Source organism: Odocoileus virginianus, chromosome 17, assembly GCF_023699985.2.
Source record: "Odocoileus virginianus isolate 20LAN1187 ecotype Illinois chromosome 17, Ovbor_1.2, whole genome shotgun sequence".
NCBI lineage: Eukaryota > Metazoa > Chordata > Mammalia > Artiodactyla > Cervidae > Odocoileus > Odocoileus virginianus.
In genome coordinates, this window is record NC_069690.1 from 50,974,527 (window position 1) to 50,990,764 (window position 16,238).

Sequence of the window (16,238 nt, forward strand, 5' to 3'; positions counted from 1 at the left end):
CCCACCCCGTGCCCACATCCCCAGAGATAAGCACAGCAGCAGACGTTCTCCATGTTTATTGTGGAATTACAGGAAATCTCAGCGTCATTAAATAGGGTGAGTAGAAATAAGTCTGGTTCAAGGCAACAACAGTTCTATGTGCGCATACACGTTTATACTGCGCATGGACACGGGACAGACGCCGCAGGGGAGGGGAGAGGGGAGTTTTAATCGGTCACTTTGAGCTGGAGTTATGGTTTCCTGCCCCCGAAATCAAGAAGGCTGACACACGAGGCTCTGAAAACACCACGAATGTAAACAATAGCGCCAGGGCTTCAGGGCTGAGCCGGCCCCGAACGTTCTCAGCGACACACACACGCCCCCACCATGCCCTCTGCTCGCAGCCCTATGTGTGGCGATCCTGGTGCCAGTCCAGCCCTGGCCCATCTCGGCAGGGGTCGGGGTGCAAGCCAGGCCGGGCACCAGTCACCTCACCACTGGCCACCCTGACCCTCGGGCGTGCCACCCCTGCAGGAGCTCGCTGGGACACCCAGCTCGGAGTCATCGCCGAAGCGCGGCTGAAAGAGCTGACGCCAGCCATGCCCGTCATCTTCATCAAGGCCATCCCTGTGGACCGCATGGAGACCAAGAACATCTATGAGTGTCCCGTGTATAAAACACGCATCCGCGGCCCCACCTACGTCTGGACCTTCAACTTGAAGACCAAGGAGAAGGCAGCCAAGTGGATCCTGGCGGCCGTGGCACTGCTCCTCCAGGTCTAGCTGGAGAGAGGGCCACGCTGCCCTGGGCCAGGTCCTGATCACAACTCCAGATTCACAGTTGGGAACCCAGCCTTGCAACTGTCATTTATTTTCACAGGAACTGACGGCTGCTTTTTGTTCTCCTAAATAATCGAGGCACTTCATAAGCACGCACATCTGGACTAACCAGAGGGGGGAAGGTAGCGTGAAGAGGGGGTGTGGACAGGATTAAAACAATGGGCTACTGAGCCAGGCTTGTCTGATTCACTTGAGCTGGCCTTCAGCTCGGCGCCTGCTGGCCACCAGGGGCCCGGCACAGGCCTGTGGGTTAGACCCCGATTCCCAGTAGCCGGAGGAACATCCGAGGAACCAACCCCCCAAATCCTGACTTCCTAGAGGGGCGGCTGGGTTAAGCTTTCCCCACCAGGGACCTGCAGGGTTACAGCTGGAGGCAGTCACACCCTGGGGCCTGATGCCACATGTGAACAGCCACCACTAAGGGGCCGAGGCGTTCCATTCCTGTATAACAGGAGCTGCTACCTCCACAGGCACTGCTCCCTAAAGCATTCTTCCTTCTCTGAAGAAAACCTCCCTCGGTTGTGGTAATGCCTCCTCCCCGCCCCAGAAATCTGAAAAACAAACTGTTCCAAAGGGGGGCCATTTCCACGCACCTCAAGTGCTTCCCTGTCAGCTGCCTGCTTTCTGAAATTGCTGGGTACTGGAGGGGCCACTTTGAACACATGCATGTGCCCTGGGAGGTCACAGTAAACATGCTCAGTTCTGGGCAGCATCCTCACTTTCAGCTCCTGCCCCTCTCCCCCCCAGTTCCCACTTGTTACCACCAAAACAGACTTTAAAGTCTATAATAGACAAACAAGGGCATCATATAATAATGTAACATTCATTACAGAAGTACCTAAACATATAAAGCAAACATTAACATATGCAAAGGAAGAAACAGACAATAACACAATTAATAGCAATGGACTTTAACACCCGTTTATAACAATGGACAGATCACCCAGAGTATCAATAAGGAAATAGTGGTCTCAAATGACACATCAGACCAGTTGGACTTTCCAGATAACTAGAGCACATTCCACCCAAAAACAATGTACATTCTTTTTAAGTACATGTGGAATGTTCACCAGAATGCATCACGTGCTAGGAAGGCGATCAGAAAATACCTGGAGACAACGAAAATAAAAACACAACTTTGCAACATCGATGAGATGTAGCAAAACCAGTTCTAAGACTTCCAAGAGTTCATAGCAACACAGGCCTACCTCAAGAAATAGAAAAATTTCACACAACCTAACCCACTCACCATCTAGGAATCAGAAAACGAAGAACAGACCCCAAGTCAGCAGAAGAGGGCCGGCTGCTCAGCGGCCGAGAAAGCCTGAGGTGCATGTGCCCTCAGGCACTGCGACCCGGGCTGACCACGGCAGTGGGCACCAGGAAGGCCAGGGCCCCCAGCCCCAGTGTTTCTGGCACAGGAGACAAGGTTCAGGAAAGGTGACCCCATGCCCTTCCCACACAGACACCCACAGCCTGCCCACGAGCCAGCAGGGAAGGGATGAGAGGTGGCCCGTCTCATTGCACTCTGGGCTCCTGCTCCAAGGGGAGCAGGTGGCGGCCCTGGTTCGCTCCTGGAGCTGCTCTGGGAAGGCTCCCGTCTGACAGGTGGGGGCCGGTGTCCCTAACGGCAGCCAGAATGACCTCAGCAGGACCGAGAGCAGCAGGTCCCAGACCTGCCTGACTCTGCATGGCCATGCTGATGCACGTAGTTCAGAAAAGCAGCTGGGCTGCCCTTAAGGCTGACCCAGGGGATGGGTGCAGACAACGAGCAGGGGACAAGGCAGGCAGGGAGCAGGACCCACAAGCTCCAGGTAACAGACCCCTGGAGGGGCGGAGGGCGGGGCTCATGAGCTGGACCCTCAGTGTCTCTTGACTTAAAAGCAGAGTAAAGGAACCTGTCCCCCGCCAACCCCACACTCCCCACCAAGGGATATCTGACCTCGTTTTCTAACTTTAACCTGATCCTGAAGTTTTGTAAAAACTTTTTTCCAAGGATTCTCATTCAATCCATGGGTGAAGAAGCAGTCCTAGAAGGCCTACCTCTGAGGCCAATGATTTACAACAATCCTGGGTCTGGTGGGGCTGAGAGGGAGAAGGAAAAATGTCCCTCAAATCCTCCCACCCTAGGACCTGGAGGATCCACACCCCTTCGGAAGCAGGGGTTCTGGCCAGTCTGGATGCCAGGCAACTGCCACCGCTGGCCAGAAGGGGTCACTATAGCCCTTGGTGTCCAGGCTGGAGGGACAGGAGAGCCACCACTCTGGAGAACATAGAACTGCCGGTGGCCACCACACAACTCATCCTAATCCCTGGTGATAACCACAGAATGGGGACGTTTTCTAATTTTGCCTCCAGAGCCTGAAATAAAACAGTCATTCATTCCACACTACACGCGGTGGGTCGATGACAAAATTCTCTCCTAACTGTGAGATGATTCACCTTGGAGCTGCAATCCAGTCTCGGGGAGACAGACTGGGACGAGCGCTGTGCTGCATCTGAAAGTGCCGTGGGCACGGCAGCAGTCCCGGGGGGCAGAAGGGCAGGGGCCCAGGCTGGGGCGAGCTCCAGGGAGGGAGGGGAGCCCCATCCCCCAGGACCGTCCTGAAGGCAGGCGGCAGACACAAAGCGAGCAGGCCGCCTATTGCTCAAGCCCGGCCGTGGCGCAGGCTCGCTCCGGCCCACAGCATCTGCAGGAATGAGAACGCTGTTTACCAAAAGCCTCCCTCCAAACAGAAACCCAGCGCCCGGAGCATTCCTTTGGCTTCCCTCTGATGTCCACAGGACAATTTAATCTCTGGTCTGAAGACAGACAGTGTTAACTAGCATGCTGCTGCCCCGGGGTAGCATGGCTGCAGCTCCACCCACTCCCCACCCGGAGAACCAGCAGACCTGCCGGGGCCTCGGGGCGGGGCCGGGGCCACTCCAGGCTCAGGCGTGGTGCCCCCAGCCTCCCAGGACCCACGTGCGAACGTGACCGCTGGAGCCGCCAGCCCTTGGCAGGGAGACACATGAGGGAGACAAGGCAGGGCTGGAACCCTATTTGTCTCCCCCCACCCCCAGCTTCCTGCCCCGCCCCCACCAGGGGTGAGCTGCCAAGCCCTGGGGCTGGGAGGCCTCCTCTCTGGATGAGGTTCAAGCACCTGAAGATGTTCGGAGTGGGCTGGGAGGTTTTGAAATCTGCTCCCGGAGACGTGGGGGCAGGGGAGGAGCACAGGGTAGAGAAACAGCAGCAGATAGAAGAGAAGTGGCAGGCTGGGGGGAAGGAAAGGCAGACGCAGCTCGGCCTTTTAGTACTTTTTTACTCTCTGAATTTTCGTGTTATCCGAATAGAGCATAAAGTAATTAAAATGATTAGAAAAAAATGAACTGATAAAATACAACCTTTCAAAGTGAGACTGAGGAGAGAACCGTGGTCCCAGGCCGCACACGGGGCCAACTCGGACCACACTCGGCCGCTCAAGCCTCCATCCTGTCTTCCCACCTCCTCGCTCTCCTTCCCCCACAAGCCCCTCTGCCTGGGCTGGGCGAGCGGAGTCCTACTGAGAACATCCCACCCCGGAGACTGATCCACCTGGGGCCAGGTCAGGGTCTGAAGGGATCCGAACCCAGAGGGTCAATCAGGAGAGACCCCACCGCTGACGGCAGCCACAGGGCTGGCCATACGAGGCTTCCTCTTGTCCCCATGGGACACAGCTGGTGGCCCGGGTCCTCAGGTGCTCTCGGCAGGCTCCTGGGTGGACTGGTGAGTCCTGCCGCCAGTCACCAAGAGCACCGTGAGTCTGCCAGCGCACCCCAGGAGCATCAGGGAGAGGGGTCACAGCCCCGAGGCCTGACTGAGGCTCCATCCATCCTGCACGGCCCAGGCAGCAAGCCCGGATGTCCCCACGAGCACTGCCCCTCCGCCCCCGCTGCCTTAAGAACCCCGTGCTCAGCGACAGGCAGCAGGCACAGAATCTACCCCGGTGTCCAGCAGCCATGAGGCCCTGGCCCCAAGGCTGCCTCCAGCCCCCACGGACAGCAAGAACAGGCACACCCCACCATGCTGACCCCACCACGGCCCTGGGACGCGATGGAGGGCGAAAGGGCCGCCTTGTTAGCACCAGGCTTCCAAGCCTTCGATAACCACCCATGACCCATGACACACCCCTGGGCAGGTAATCAAGGAAAGAGCAGAGAGCTCCTGAGCCCCTGCCAGAGGCCCCGGGACCCCAGCTGGAGGGGACCCCAGCTGGAGAGGACCGCCCAAGGCCCCGAGTGACCGCGGGTCAGTACCTGCCATCCTCAGAAGAAGTTCTTGATCAGCGGAGTCACCATCTTCACCCACAGCTTCACCTGCCGGCTCGGCTGCTCAAAGGTGGCAGAGGACACCACACCTGCCCTGCGGTAGAGCTGCTCCTGCTCCTGGGGAAGAGGGACAACCAGGAGTTACGGGGCAGCTCCAGGACCAGCCACTCGGCCTGCCGGCCCTGGGGCTCCTCGGGGGCCCCGGTGCAGGTCGTCCCTGTGAAACATCCCTGGGGACAGCTAGGAAGCCAGGGTGTCTATAGTTTGAAGACCGAGATGCGTGGGGGACAGGCAATTTAGAGCTGAAGGAATACAGCTGGTGGAGGAAATATTTAAAAGCGCACCCTCGTTAATGAGGCAGTACAATTAAAATAATGAAGGTCCTTTTTTAAACAAGACAGTTTTTCTTCTCTCAAGCTGGCAGAAAGTTGTAACGTCATGAGCCCCTGCTGACGAAGGCAGAGGGAACAGGCATTCCCGGACACGGCTGATGGAAAGCGGGGGGACCGGATCCCCAGCTGGAGAGCAACTTGGCAACAGGTTATCGAAAGCCCTGAAAAGCTCCACCTGCAAGAGTTTATCCCAAGAAAATAACTATGCACTAAGATTTCTGTATACGCACATTTATCATGCCAACATTTATGATAGAGAAAACCTGGAAATCACCTAAATGTCCAACAACCAACTAATCAAACATAATAAACCCAGATGACACACCAGCGTTCACCATAAGCTAACCCTGCCCTGGAGAAACACCGACTTAATGATACGGGAAGGCACACCAGATTGAGTGCAAGACACTGCATGGGAATTAATGTACACAACAAACACAGTCCTAACTTCATTAAAAAGAAAAAAGACAAGTGACACTCTCCATAAGCCCACAGACCAAGACCGGCTAGGAACGATCGCAACAATTTCAACGACTATCTCTGGGCGAAAGGGTGAGCGTCTTCTAATTTTCCTCCATTTTTAAAGTAAAAGAATATCACTTTCATATTTAAAAATGAGTTTAAAAACGCTGACATAAGCCTTGTCTTACATGGCGTTTGAGAAGAGCACTGCCCTAGTGGCCCAGCAGCTAAGAATCCACGTGCCAGTGCAGGGGCCGTGGGTTCGACCCCTGGTTTGGGAGGATTCCACGTGCCGCGCGGCAGCGAGGCCCACGCCCTGGAACCTGTGCTCCACAATGAGAGAAGCCACAGCAGCGGACAGCAGCTCCCGCTTGCACACTGCAGAAAGCCCGCACCCAGCACGAAGACCCAGCGCAGCCAACAATGAATGAGTGAATGAAAAATCTTTGAGAGGAGAAAATGCCTCTCTTTTAAAACACGACACCCTCGAGGCTTTCCCGAGGCAGAGGCAGCAGTCAGCAGCTGTGACTTCCCTTTCTGAGTCTCGTGTCCCTCCATCTTCGAAACCCTGACTACCATGCCCCAGTGAGACTTCCTTAGCACTGGCTGTGCCAACGCTCCATCCACGTTGGCACCAGGAGCCCCAGGGGGGTGCCGGGGTGCTGCCCTCCGACCCGCTGGGAGCCAGACACTCTCCTCTGGGAGGCGGGAATGGAAGCTGTGTCCCTGGCCAACCCGTGACCCAGTGAGGACGGGAGAGGGGGACACAGAGGACACGGCGCCATCAGAACGTGACAGACTGTCCGCGCCTCTTCCCGTCAAAGGCTGGGGAAATCTAGCCCCGACTTCATGGCTTCCTGCACAGCGTGCGTGCTCACTCCCTTGTGAGCCAGGCCCCGGGGCCAGGGTCCCTGGCGCTTCGCGTCTGAGCCGACTGTGCCGCCCACTGACCGCGGCTGGACGGGCCTGACGGAGGAGCCGGCCTTGGCCTCCAGGGACTGCTTTGCGGCGGTCTCCACAGACCCGGCTCCAGCTTTATGTTTTTCCAATGAATACGCAGCCAAGATCTCAATTAAATTACCAGAAACACTTTAAGTTTCCTCACAGACTCCGCATGGGGATGGAGAAGGAAGTCAGCTGCTTGGGGTCACAATGCTGTTCAAGGGAGGCTTCCCTAGGTCACAAGTGGTGAACTGTGCTCCCCGAACAAAACCAGGAAGCTTTCAGTTTTTACTGTACGTACTAACTGAAGGGAGGGACTTTGGATTTGGATAAAAATATCTCCCCACGCCGGTGCTCAGGGAGACAGGACAGGGCCCTTCCCTGGGACCCCAGGAGGACTCCAGAGGCGGCTTCTGACGGCAGGGCCCCGGGCAGTGGGGTTTTAGGGACTTTCTGGGCTCTGGGGAGGCTGTGCGGCTGGGCAGTCCCAGGATCAGACCTCACATGGGCCTCTCCAGAGGGTGGCTGTCGTCCCGGTGTGTAAGCACATAGGTGGAGTTATCCAGAAATACCTTTCTGCATGTTAAAGGCACAGAAGTCCACGTGCCTCTAAAGAATGGAAGGGCTGCACTGGCACAGACTGCCATCCTCCCACCAACAAAAGCCCCTGGGACCCAGGTTTGGGAAGAAAAAGAAAATATCCCAAATATGTCATTTGGGGAAGCAGCTCCTGACCACAAGCGGCCCAACTTTTCTCAAGATTCAGGATGTGGGTTCAGTTCCCCTACTCGGGGAGTGGGGGGAGAGCGGCTAGCACCAGGACTCTGGGCACAGACTTGCTCCCCTAAATCAGCCCAGGCTTACAAAGCCCTGGTCCTGGGGCCAGGCACACCCTGACCCCTCTACTGTCTGGGAAACCCGGCTCTCAGAAGCCAGGGCGGAGGTCCAGGAGAGGCCCCGCTCCTCTCGCCCCAGCGCCCTCAGGCTGGCCAGCCCCTGCTGGAACCTCGGCGGGCGTTTGCTGGAAGCCTGACCATAGCATCTGTGATCTGCTGAGCAGATTAGAGTCTCCCACTGGCCGCCCGGAGCCCGACCGCTGCCACTTCCCCTCGGCCCCGGTGAGGCCCTTCCCGGCACCAGGACCCGCTCAGGCACTGACAAGATTCCCAGATCACAGGAGGCAGATCCCAGGGAACCAGGCAGTTACCGTTTCCTCGTCCATCAACAAAGGCTCCAAGGATTTCGCAAGAGTAATTCCCAAACACAAGGATAAAGGCTTAACACAGCCACTGCACTTCTGAGGGCTGGCCTCCGGGCGTGTTATCCATGCTTCCATGACTCAGGAGGGAAGCTGGCAGCTCCCCTGGAGAGGCTTTGCCATAAAGGCCATGCATTCATGAAGCCAAAGGATCACCCAGGCTTCACACGCACAGGTGCTGTGCCTGCATTCCCAGAAGTCCCCCAGCACTGCTGCAGGTGATCAAACACAAAGACGCACACAGACGCAGAAAGAAATCATCTGCACTTATCCTTGACTTTAAATGGGAACACCACCATCGCGGAAGGAGGCCGAGACCGCTGCCCCTCTGGGGACCAGAGCTGCCTTCCTGTCCCCAGGAGCCCGGCGCTCTACCCGCCCACCCCGCACCTGACCGAGGGCCCCTAGGGCCAGCAGGAGGGGCTGGGGGTCCCGTGCCCCGTGGCTGACTCTCCAGCCGCCCCAGCTCGGGAGAAAGGCCTGCGGTCCTGTGAGCCATGTGGGGGAGTCTCTTCCCAGGGGAGTGGGAGGTCCTCGCTGGACTACACAACATGCCCGCCGAGCCAGACCAAGCGCATTAGGTTCTCTCTCAGGACCACCCCGCCCCTGCCCTCTCGCTCTCAAAAATGCCTGACACCCCCTCTCACAACTGCAAGGAGAGAAATCCTACTGCAAGTGTGACAAAAACCACGCAGAAATTCCAAGACACCTTGGAAACAGGCCCACCCTGCCCCACTGCCATCCCCTGACACAGGCGGGGGCAGGCGGCACACCAGCCTCCGCGGGGCCCGCCCACCACCAGCCCCTACAAAGCACCACTCGGGACCCCGCTCCTGGCCAGGCACACCTCTAAGCAGTCCCTCCACCACCTCCTGCAGAGTCAATCCCAAACCAGATCACTACCCAGTGAAACAACCTGAAGGAAAATAAAGAAAATCGAAGTTCTCAGCGCAAAAGGATCATCGTGCTGACTCGAGGGCACAGCCATCTGGGCCCCGGACAGTCCAAGCCCTGGCCACGGCGCAGCTCCACTTGCAGAGACCCTGCCTCCCATGTGCCCCTTCTGCCTGGGGGACAACCCCACCTCCTGCCTCTCCCTCCCCTGACTCTGAAGCACCTCTGGGGGAGGGCCTTCATCAGAAGTGACCCAGGCCGCCCAAAGCTGCTCCCTAACAGACCTGGGCGCGGGTCCCGTGTGACCCTGGCTCCTACCCCAGGAGCTGATCCGCCATCTCAGAAGAGGTTGGGACCAGCGCCGTATTCACATCCCCGTGAGAACAAAGCATTCTCTGCCCATGCAGGGAAAGACAATGCGCCCCGAGATGCAGGGGAGAGTGCCCACCAGGCCAGGCCCCAGGCTGCAGGCAGAGGGGTGCAGAAGGCCTCCCTCGGGACCGGCCACTGGCACACTTGAGAGGACCCCAGTTCTTTCCCACCCTCGGGCCCCAGCAGGAGACAGTGGCAGGAGGCAGCCCCAGGAACCAGGTGCCCAACTACACCCCCACCGCCCCACAACCCCAACCAACCTGGTGGAACTGCTGCTGCAGGGCCCGGCTCTCCGTTACGAGGGCAATCTGGGCCTCCAGGTCCCGGTGAACCGACCGGTACCCGAAATTAGGAGAGCCAATCAACGTGAGACAGGGCAGGCTGCTCCCTGCCAGGTACAGCCAGAGGCCTGCAGGGAGAAGGAAATGTGCAGACAGAAGTGAGCACGGCCGCCGCCACAGCCTCTCCACGCCACACGGACCTGGGGGAAAGCAGGCTCGTGGTGTCCCGGGTGCAAGGGGACAGGCTCCCGTGGAGGACAGACTCCACGGAGGCCCACTCTCAGCCCTGCACGCTGACCTGGGGGAGAAGCAGGCCTGAGGGGTCCCGGGACATGGGGACTGGCTCCCCCAGGGCCCGCTGTTGGCCCCGCACGCTGACCTGGGGGAGAAGCAGGCCTGCGGGGTCCCGGGACAAGGGGACTGGCTCCCCTGGGGCCTGCTCTCAGCCCCGCGCTCTGACCTGGGGGAGAAGCAGGCCCACAGGGTCCGGGAACAAGGCTGCCGCGGGAGGCACAGGCCCAGCAGGGTCTGCAGGGCACCCACCTGGTGCACAGCGTGGCCCGCAGGGTGAGAAGCGGGCTTCTCCAGTGATGCCCGTGCTCAGGTTCTGTTCTCACCCCGCCCTGCCCCCGGACACCCCCGTCACCCCTCCCAGACAGCATGGGGCCTTTATTTCCCACTCTCCACGCTGCCTCAGCCACGTCCGGGTCACCGTCCCACCTCCCCGTCCTTCCACAGGCCTGGAGGTCACACCTGCTGCTCATTGAACAGGCCGACTGAGCCCTGGGCTGGGGAGCAGCGACCCTTTCACCTGAGCCTACAGATGCGGTGACACCTGACTGGGTTTAAGAACAGGTCACCTGGCCAGGCAGCCCAGAGGCAGTCGTCCCCCACCCCCTGCCAGAGCAAAGAGGGGGTGAGCCCCGCGCACTTCCCCAAGAGGAGCTCCCGGCACCCTCAAGTCACAGCTCGGGCCGTCTGGGCTCCTCTGGGGTTTTGTCCCAGATCTTGAAGGTGGAGCCTGGCTCCGACTGAGCGGTGAGGATCCATGGCAGGCCTCTAAGAAGGCAGGGGGGCAGATAGCAGAGCTCGGGTGGGCGAGCTGCACCCACATGCTGGTGAGCTGGCCCCGGGACCCTCCCCCCACCCGCTGCTGACCGCGGAGAAGCCCACCAGAGCGCCGGAAGTCCGCCTGCTGGGGGCTCAGGGGCTCCAGGCCAGAAGGGTGACATCCGCTGGAGGCCGGTGCAGCAGAAAACCTGGAGGCCCTGTGTCTCAGTCCTGCCCCAGAGAATGTAGCTTCCCCTCCCCCCTTTTTTTTTTGCTAGAAAATGAGCCAGTTGACACCAGAGACAGAGGAAAGCAGAGCGCGTGAGCAGCCACAAGGGGCAGCTCCTTCCTCAGCCCCACCCTGGGAACACGCCATCGCCTGACGACACCTCAGCCACAGCTCTGTAACGAAAGCCATGGATTCTTGCAGAATCCTAAACATCACCTGAGATGGACAACATGCAGGTCCCCTGCTCTGCACCCCATTCCGTCCCCTCCCCAATCCCAGCCCCATCAGAACTACTTCTGTTCCCCAAACCTCTCCAGGACATCTGCGGCCCCAGACTTCCGTCCTCCTACAGGGCACCAGGCCTGCCCTCTATCTTTTCCTCCACGCTGTACCAAGAACACCCAGCCTGGGACACCCGGGGGGCCGCCTGAGTTGTGGGCTCCGCTGCAGGCTGCCCGGCGCAGGGCCAGCCTCCTCACGCCCTCCCACCACCGTGGGTCTCTCCTCTGCCAACAGGACCCTTCCGAAGGGCCCAGAGGCACACATGAGTACCATGAGCGAATCAACGCGTGATACACACCAAGCTCCTAAAATAGAAGGCCGTTTCCTAACTCTCACTCAGAACAAGAGCATTTCCAAGAACATCTTGGGTAAGCAATGACAACGCTCAGCTGCCTGTTCCTGTAATACGCCTGCCACCCCCCAACACACACACACACGCAGGGGCCACATCAAAGCCACTAGCCTGCCTGTTGGTCTCGCTCAACCGACTGCACCCCGCCCCGCTGGGCCGCTGCATGTGAGCAACCACGCGGCTCACTTGACCGCACGTCCAGACCACGGGGGTGGGCAGGCCGGCCCCAGCGCCCCGCTCCAGAGGCCTCATCCTCTGCAGGCAAAGCTCTCCACCTGGATGAGGCTCAGTCTGCCTGCCCCAGCTCTCCTTAAGGCTGGAGCAGGGTGGGACAGGCAACATCTCCACCAGCCATTACTATTTCCACTATTCTATTTTCTAATTTTTGGCTGCGCCACACAGCTTACGAGACTGTAGTTCCCTAACCAGGGACTGAACTCATGCCACCTGCAGTGGAAGCTCGGCGTCTTGACCGCTAGACCGCCAGGGGAGCCCCTGCTCCAACCCTTCTGATGCCAAGATCGGCCCCGTAAAGACACTGTGTCTGCTCAGCACTACCTGTCCAGCTGCTCAGAGAGGGGACAGCGAGAGCCAGGACAAGGGAGGCCCCGCTGCACGGGTGACACGCGACAAGGTTGATGAGGGTCACTTGCCACCAGGACCCTGTGTCCTTCCAAAGCTCCGGGACCACAGGTCTGCAGGGAAGGTGGCAGGGGCCTGGTCTTGCATGTCCCTAGTTGTAACATCTGCCTAAGCAGGGACCGCTCCCTCGCACGGCAGTGTACAGGTCAGCCCCCAGAGGCAGACAGCCCAACTCGGCCTGGCCCACAGCGCCCCGGTACAGAGCACTGCTTCTCAACGAGTTTTCATCACGGACCCCTGAAGGAGCTTTTCGGCCCCGCTTAAGATGAAAATCGTGTTTTTCAGCACTCCCCTAAGAGTCAGTCTCCGGCCCACTGAGCGCTGTCCCCCTGGTTGGTGATGTGTGACACACCCTTGTTTCCACTCTTCCTCTCCTCCCTCCGCCTCTGCCTCCTCCAGCTTCTCTCTCTGGCCCAGGTGGACTCCAGGTGAGTGCTTGGATTTAAGAGATAGTGCACCTTTAACCTATTAACTGCTCTGGGAAGGCCTGTGATCACCCCACCAACTTCACCTGCAGTCTCATCTGCACGATCTTTCTCCATCAAAAAGCAGACAGGCAGACATAAATGGTGAGACAGCCACCACTGGTGCGCGGCGACGAGCGGGGCCAGTGCAGCAAGTGAAGTCGGGGGGACACCACACACTGCCCCCGGCAGCCCAGGGCACGGGCACCGCCACGAGCGAGAGTCCTTCAGGACTGAAGCTCACCAAGTCAGGGGCTCGTGAGCTATGGGTCTGTGCCCTGAGGACAGCTGGGAAACACTCAGGCGGGGAGGGGAAACTGAGAGGCCCTCTTGAGCTCCTGACCGTCCGAAGCTCCGGTCAGACCTGTGCTACCACTCAGGATGTCGGGGTGAGGACAGAGGGTGAGCCTGCTGGGCAGGACTCACTGTCAGGAAACACAGCGCTCCCAGCCCAGTCATAAACTTGTTATCAAGCCCCGGGTCCTCATCCTGGGGCTGACCTTCGGGCCCAACCCCTCCATCCCGCATTCCCGGAACCTCTGATCAGGGAGAGATTCTGCAAGAGGAATGACGGTGCGGGAGGGGAGAAAGTGCTGGGGGAGGGGGGAGCTGAACTTCAGCACTGCCTCCCGGGACAGCAGGTCTCACCACGAAGGGAGCGTGCCACGGGTACAAGGGGACAACTCGGAGGCCTACCTCTGAAACTCAACCTGCTGCCCCATGCCCTGGCCTCCTCGTGAAGGAGGGGGTCACCCGCCTCCGCTCTGCGCACACTGGCGGTCCCTTTGCAGGCCCAGCATCGTCCTCCAGGGGAATCCAGGTGGCCCCAGGCCCCCGCAGCCCTTGCTCACACCCTGGGCTCCGAGCCCCTTCCCACCTCGGTGCCCAGCCTCCATTTCCAACACCCCAGCCGCGGCCTTGGGGCTCCACGGTTCCGTTCCCTCCACCCAGACCTCTCCTGCCCGGGGTCTCCGCTCAGTGTCACCTCCTCAGAGGCTCTCCCCAACCGCCATCTAACAGACCCATTTAAGTCTGGAGTCCCCTCCTGCCCTCGTCTTCCTCAGTTCTTCCCATGACCTGACATCGGATTTGGATACGTTCATCTGCTTATCATCTGCTTCCCAACGAACTGGACACCTTCGGAGGACAGAGGTGCCTTGCCCCCGTGCCCTGAATGCTGCCTGGCACACAGCAGGCCCTCCGTAAACACGTGTGAACAAAGTAAATAAAATGAGAATAATAAGGCCTCTTACAACAGTTAGTTAAGTATAAAAAGGCAAAAGGCTTCGAGGTTCTAGAGCAGAAGCACATGAACATTTCAGGTTAGAAGCCTTCTTTGAGGAGCTCTCCAGAAAACCTTAAAATCCGGCACCTGCCATCTTTATTATTGTGCAATGAATTTCCCCCGACCCCGACAACATTCCGTGATGAATTTCAGAAGGTTCTCAGATTCCTGTGAAAACGAGGGGACACAAACGTCGCAGAGCTACCCTCAAATGGACAAGCATCACCTGTTCTGAGGCCAGAAGAGCACCAACGCACCCCAGGATGCAGGAGGCCGATGCCGCCTTGGCCCCAGGCGGGCGGCATGGCCCCAGGCACGCCTGCCATCCCAAGTGAGAGCCACCCCACGTGTGCCCGGCACACAGGGTGGAGCTGCCCCATTCTCGCTGCAGGTTCACCCCCGGGCGCCGTGCCAGGCGGCCTATCGGGAAGGCAGTAAAAATAGTGACAGTTCTCATACTCATTAACAGAGCCTCTGTCAGCAGGAGCCAGAAATCTCTTAATCCAGGGGCCCTGCCCCGCCCTCGCCACACACGTTGTGCTGTTGTTCATACTGCCTCCAGATGAAATCACAGCTCAACAGCAGGCAGAGCCCACACCCCCCCAGCACGGACGTGGCCCTGGCTCCCAGCACAAAACCCCATGATGCTGCACACAGCACCTCTCAGGCCCTCTCGTCTCCACGGGGCAGAAAGCTAAGACGTGAGGCCTGACACTCTTCAGTCACTTGGACTCCCCTGAAGCTGCTGCCTCTCCAAGACCTAAGGAGACGAGTTCTTTGGCACAAGGGAGACACAGCACTTACAACCACTGACAGCAACCTTCCCGGTGGTCCAGTGACTGAGACTCTGCACTCCCAATGCAGGGGGCCTGGGTTCGATCCCTGATCAGGGAACTAGATGGTGCCTGCCACAACAAAAGAGCCCACAGGAAACACCCTGAGGCCCAGGACAGGTAAACAAACACACATTTCTAAAGAAGAGCTGCCGGCTGATGGGCGCGGAAAGCGGACCTCCACCCTGCCTGCACCCCAAAGCTCCTGGGGCCAAGACGACGCCAGTGAGACCTCCAGCCTCAGTGTCACCCTCACTGACCCCCAGAGAGAACAGAAACAGAGCCACAGGTGACAAGGACACCTCTTCTTGCCAAGGCGTCCTCCGCCCCCATGCACACGGCGTCTCGGCCACAGCCTCAGGGACCCCAATCCTCCCCCCCCAGACCCTCAAGTGCACGCATGTCACTGTTCCTCCTGAGTAAGATCCAGAGCCATCGCCCCAGTGGACATGCAAGTGGAACCAGGTCCTCCATGTCTGCCAAAGGTAAATGTGGGCTGAGAACCACGCTCCAAGAGAGACTCCCAGTCTGGGAACCTCTGCACCACATCTTGTTTACCCAGGCTCTCCCTGACATACCGAACAGACGCCCTGTGCAGGGCTCCAAATAAAAACCAACCAGATAAACCCACGTTGTCAGGTCTCTAGCACATGCCTTCAAAAAGAAGAAGGTCCCTCCAGTTCTTTCAAGCAACTCAGCTTGTTAAAAGGTGACATACACTCACGCCTGCTAAGAAATCAGCAAACAGCCAGTGCAGCGGTCTCCGCTCAGGCCTCTGGGCAGCAATGCTCCGGCCGGGCGCTCAGCCCCGCCCGACGCCCCCCCAACACTCATGAGCAGAGGACACCGAGGACACACCCTGCCTGTGTGCCCTGCCGCCACTAGGCCACACGGCTGTCTGTGGGCACCTGCAGCCCGCATGGCTGCTTGCCACAAGAAGGTGGCTTCTCGCCATCTGGCCCGTCCCCCTCCAGAGGCCGCAACAGGGCAGGGCTTCCCTGCATCCTAAGAAGGGGGCCACCGGCAGGTTCAACCGTCAGGCCCAGCGCCTCGGGCTGCCTGGCTCCCAGGGGCATGCGATGCTGACAGATGACAGCTGGGAGGCGAGGAGATCGACGCAGGAACACAGCCTCCCAGCTGCTTCTCACCCAAGGGCTTCTGGGAGCAGGAGGAGCCAAGATGAACCCAGGCCTGTCCCACAGGAGCTGTCCCACAGCATCAGCCCTCAGCAGGACTTTTCTAGGGCCCAAACCCGACACAGCTCTCGCACCCAGCACGGGCCCTGCAGAGGGCAGGCCGGAGCGGGTCCACCACCCCTCAGTCCAAATCCACGCGGCCATCTGCACTGCCTCCTCATTGTCCGAGCCTGCTGCAGGGGGCGTGACTGTCCAAAGA

At 59.0% G+C, this 16,238-nt stretch overlaps 2 protein-coding genes across 4 annotated transcripts in view; one reads left to right on the forward strand and one right to left on the reverse strand.

Moving 5' to 3' along the window:
* DNAH17 (dynein axonemal heavy chain 17) overlaps window positions 1-988 on the forward strand; it is a 94,459-nt gene extending 93,471 nt beyond the window's left edge. For both annotated transcript variants that reach the window (XM_070479847.1, XM_070479848.1), the window contains exon 81: window positions 514-988. In XM_070479847.1, coding sequence (XP_070335948.1) covers window positions 514-761 — 248 coding nt within the window. In that variant the 3' untranslated portion in view covers window positions 762-988. The remainder of the gene's footprint in view (window positions 1-513) is intronic.
* PGS1 (phosphatidylglycerophosphate synthase 1) overlaps window positions 42-16,238 on the reverse strand; it is a 36,463-nt gene continuing 20,266 nt past the window's right edge. Inside the window, exons 8-11 of one of the 2 annotated variants that reach the window (XR_011492429.1) lie at window positions 9,686-9,834; window positions 5,094-5,222; window positions 3,261-3,508; window positions 42-606 (exon numbers count right to left, since the gene is read on the reverse strand). Coding sequence is in view for 1 of the 2 variants with exons in the window: in XM_070479850.1 (XP_070335951.1) it covers window positions 5,103-5,222; window positions 9,686-9,834 (269 nt within the window). In the remaining variant the exon portion in view is untranslated. The remainder of the gene's footprint in view (window positions 607-3,260; window positions 3,509-5,093; window positions 5,223-9,685; window positions 9,835-16,238) is intronic. The other variant, XM_070479850.1, reaches the window with a different exon arrangement.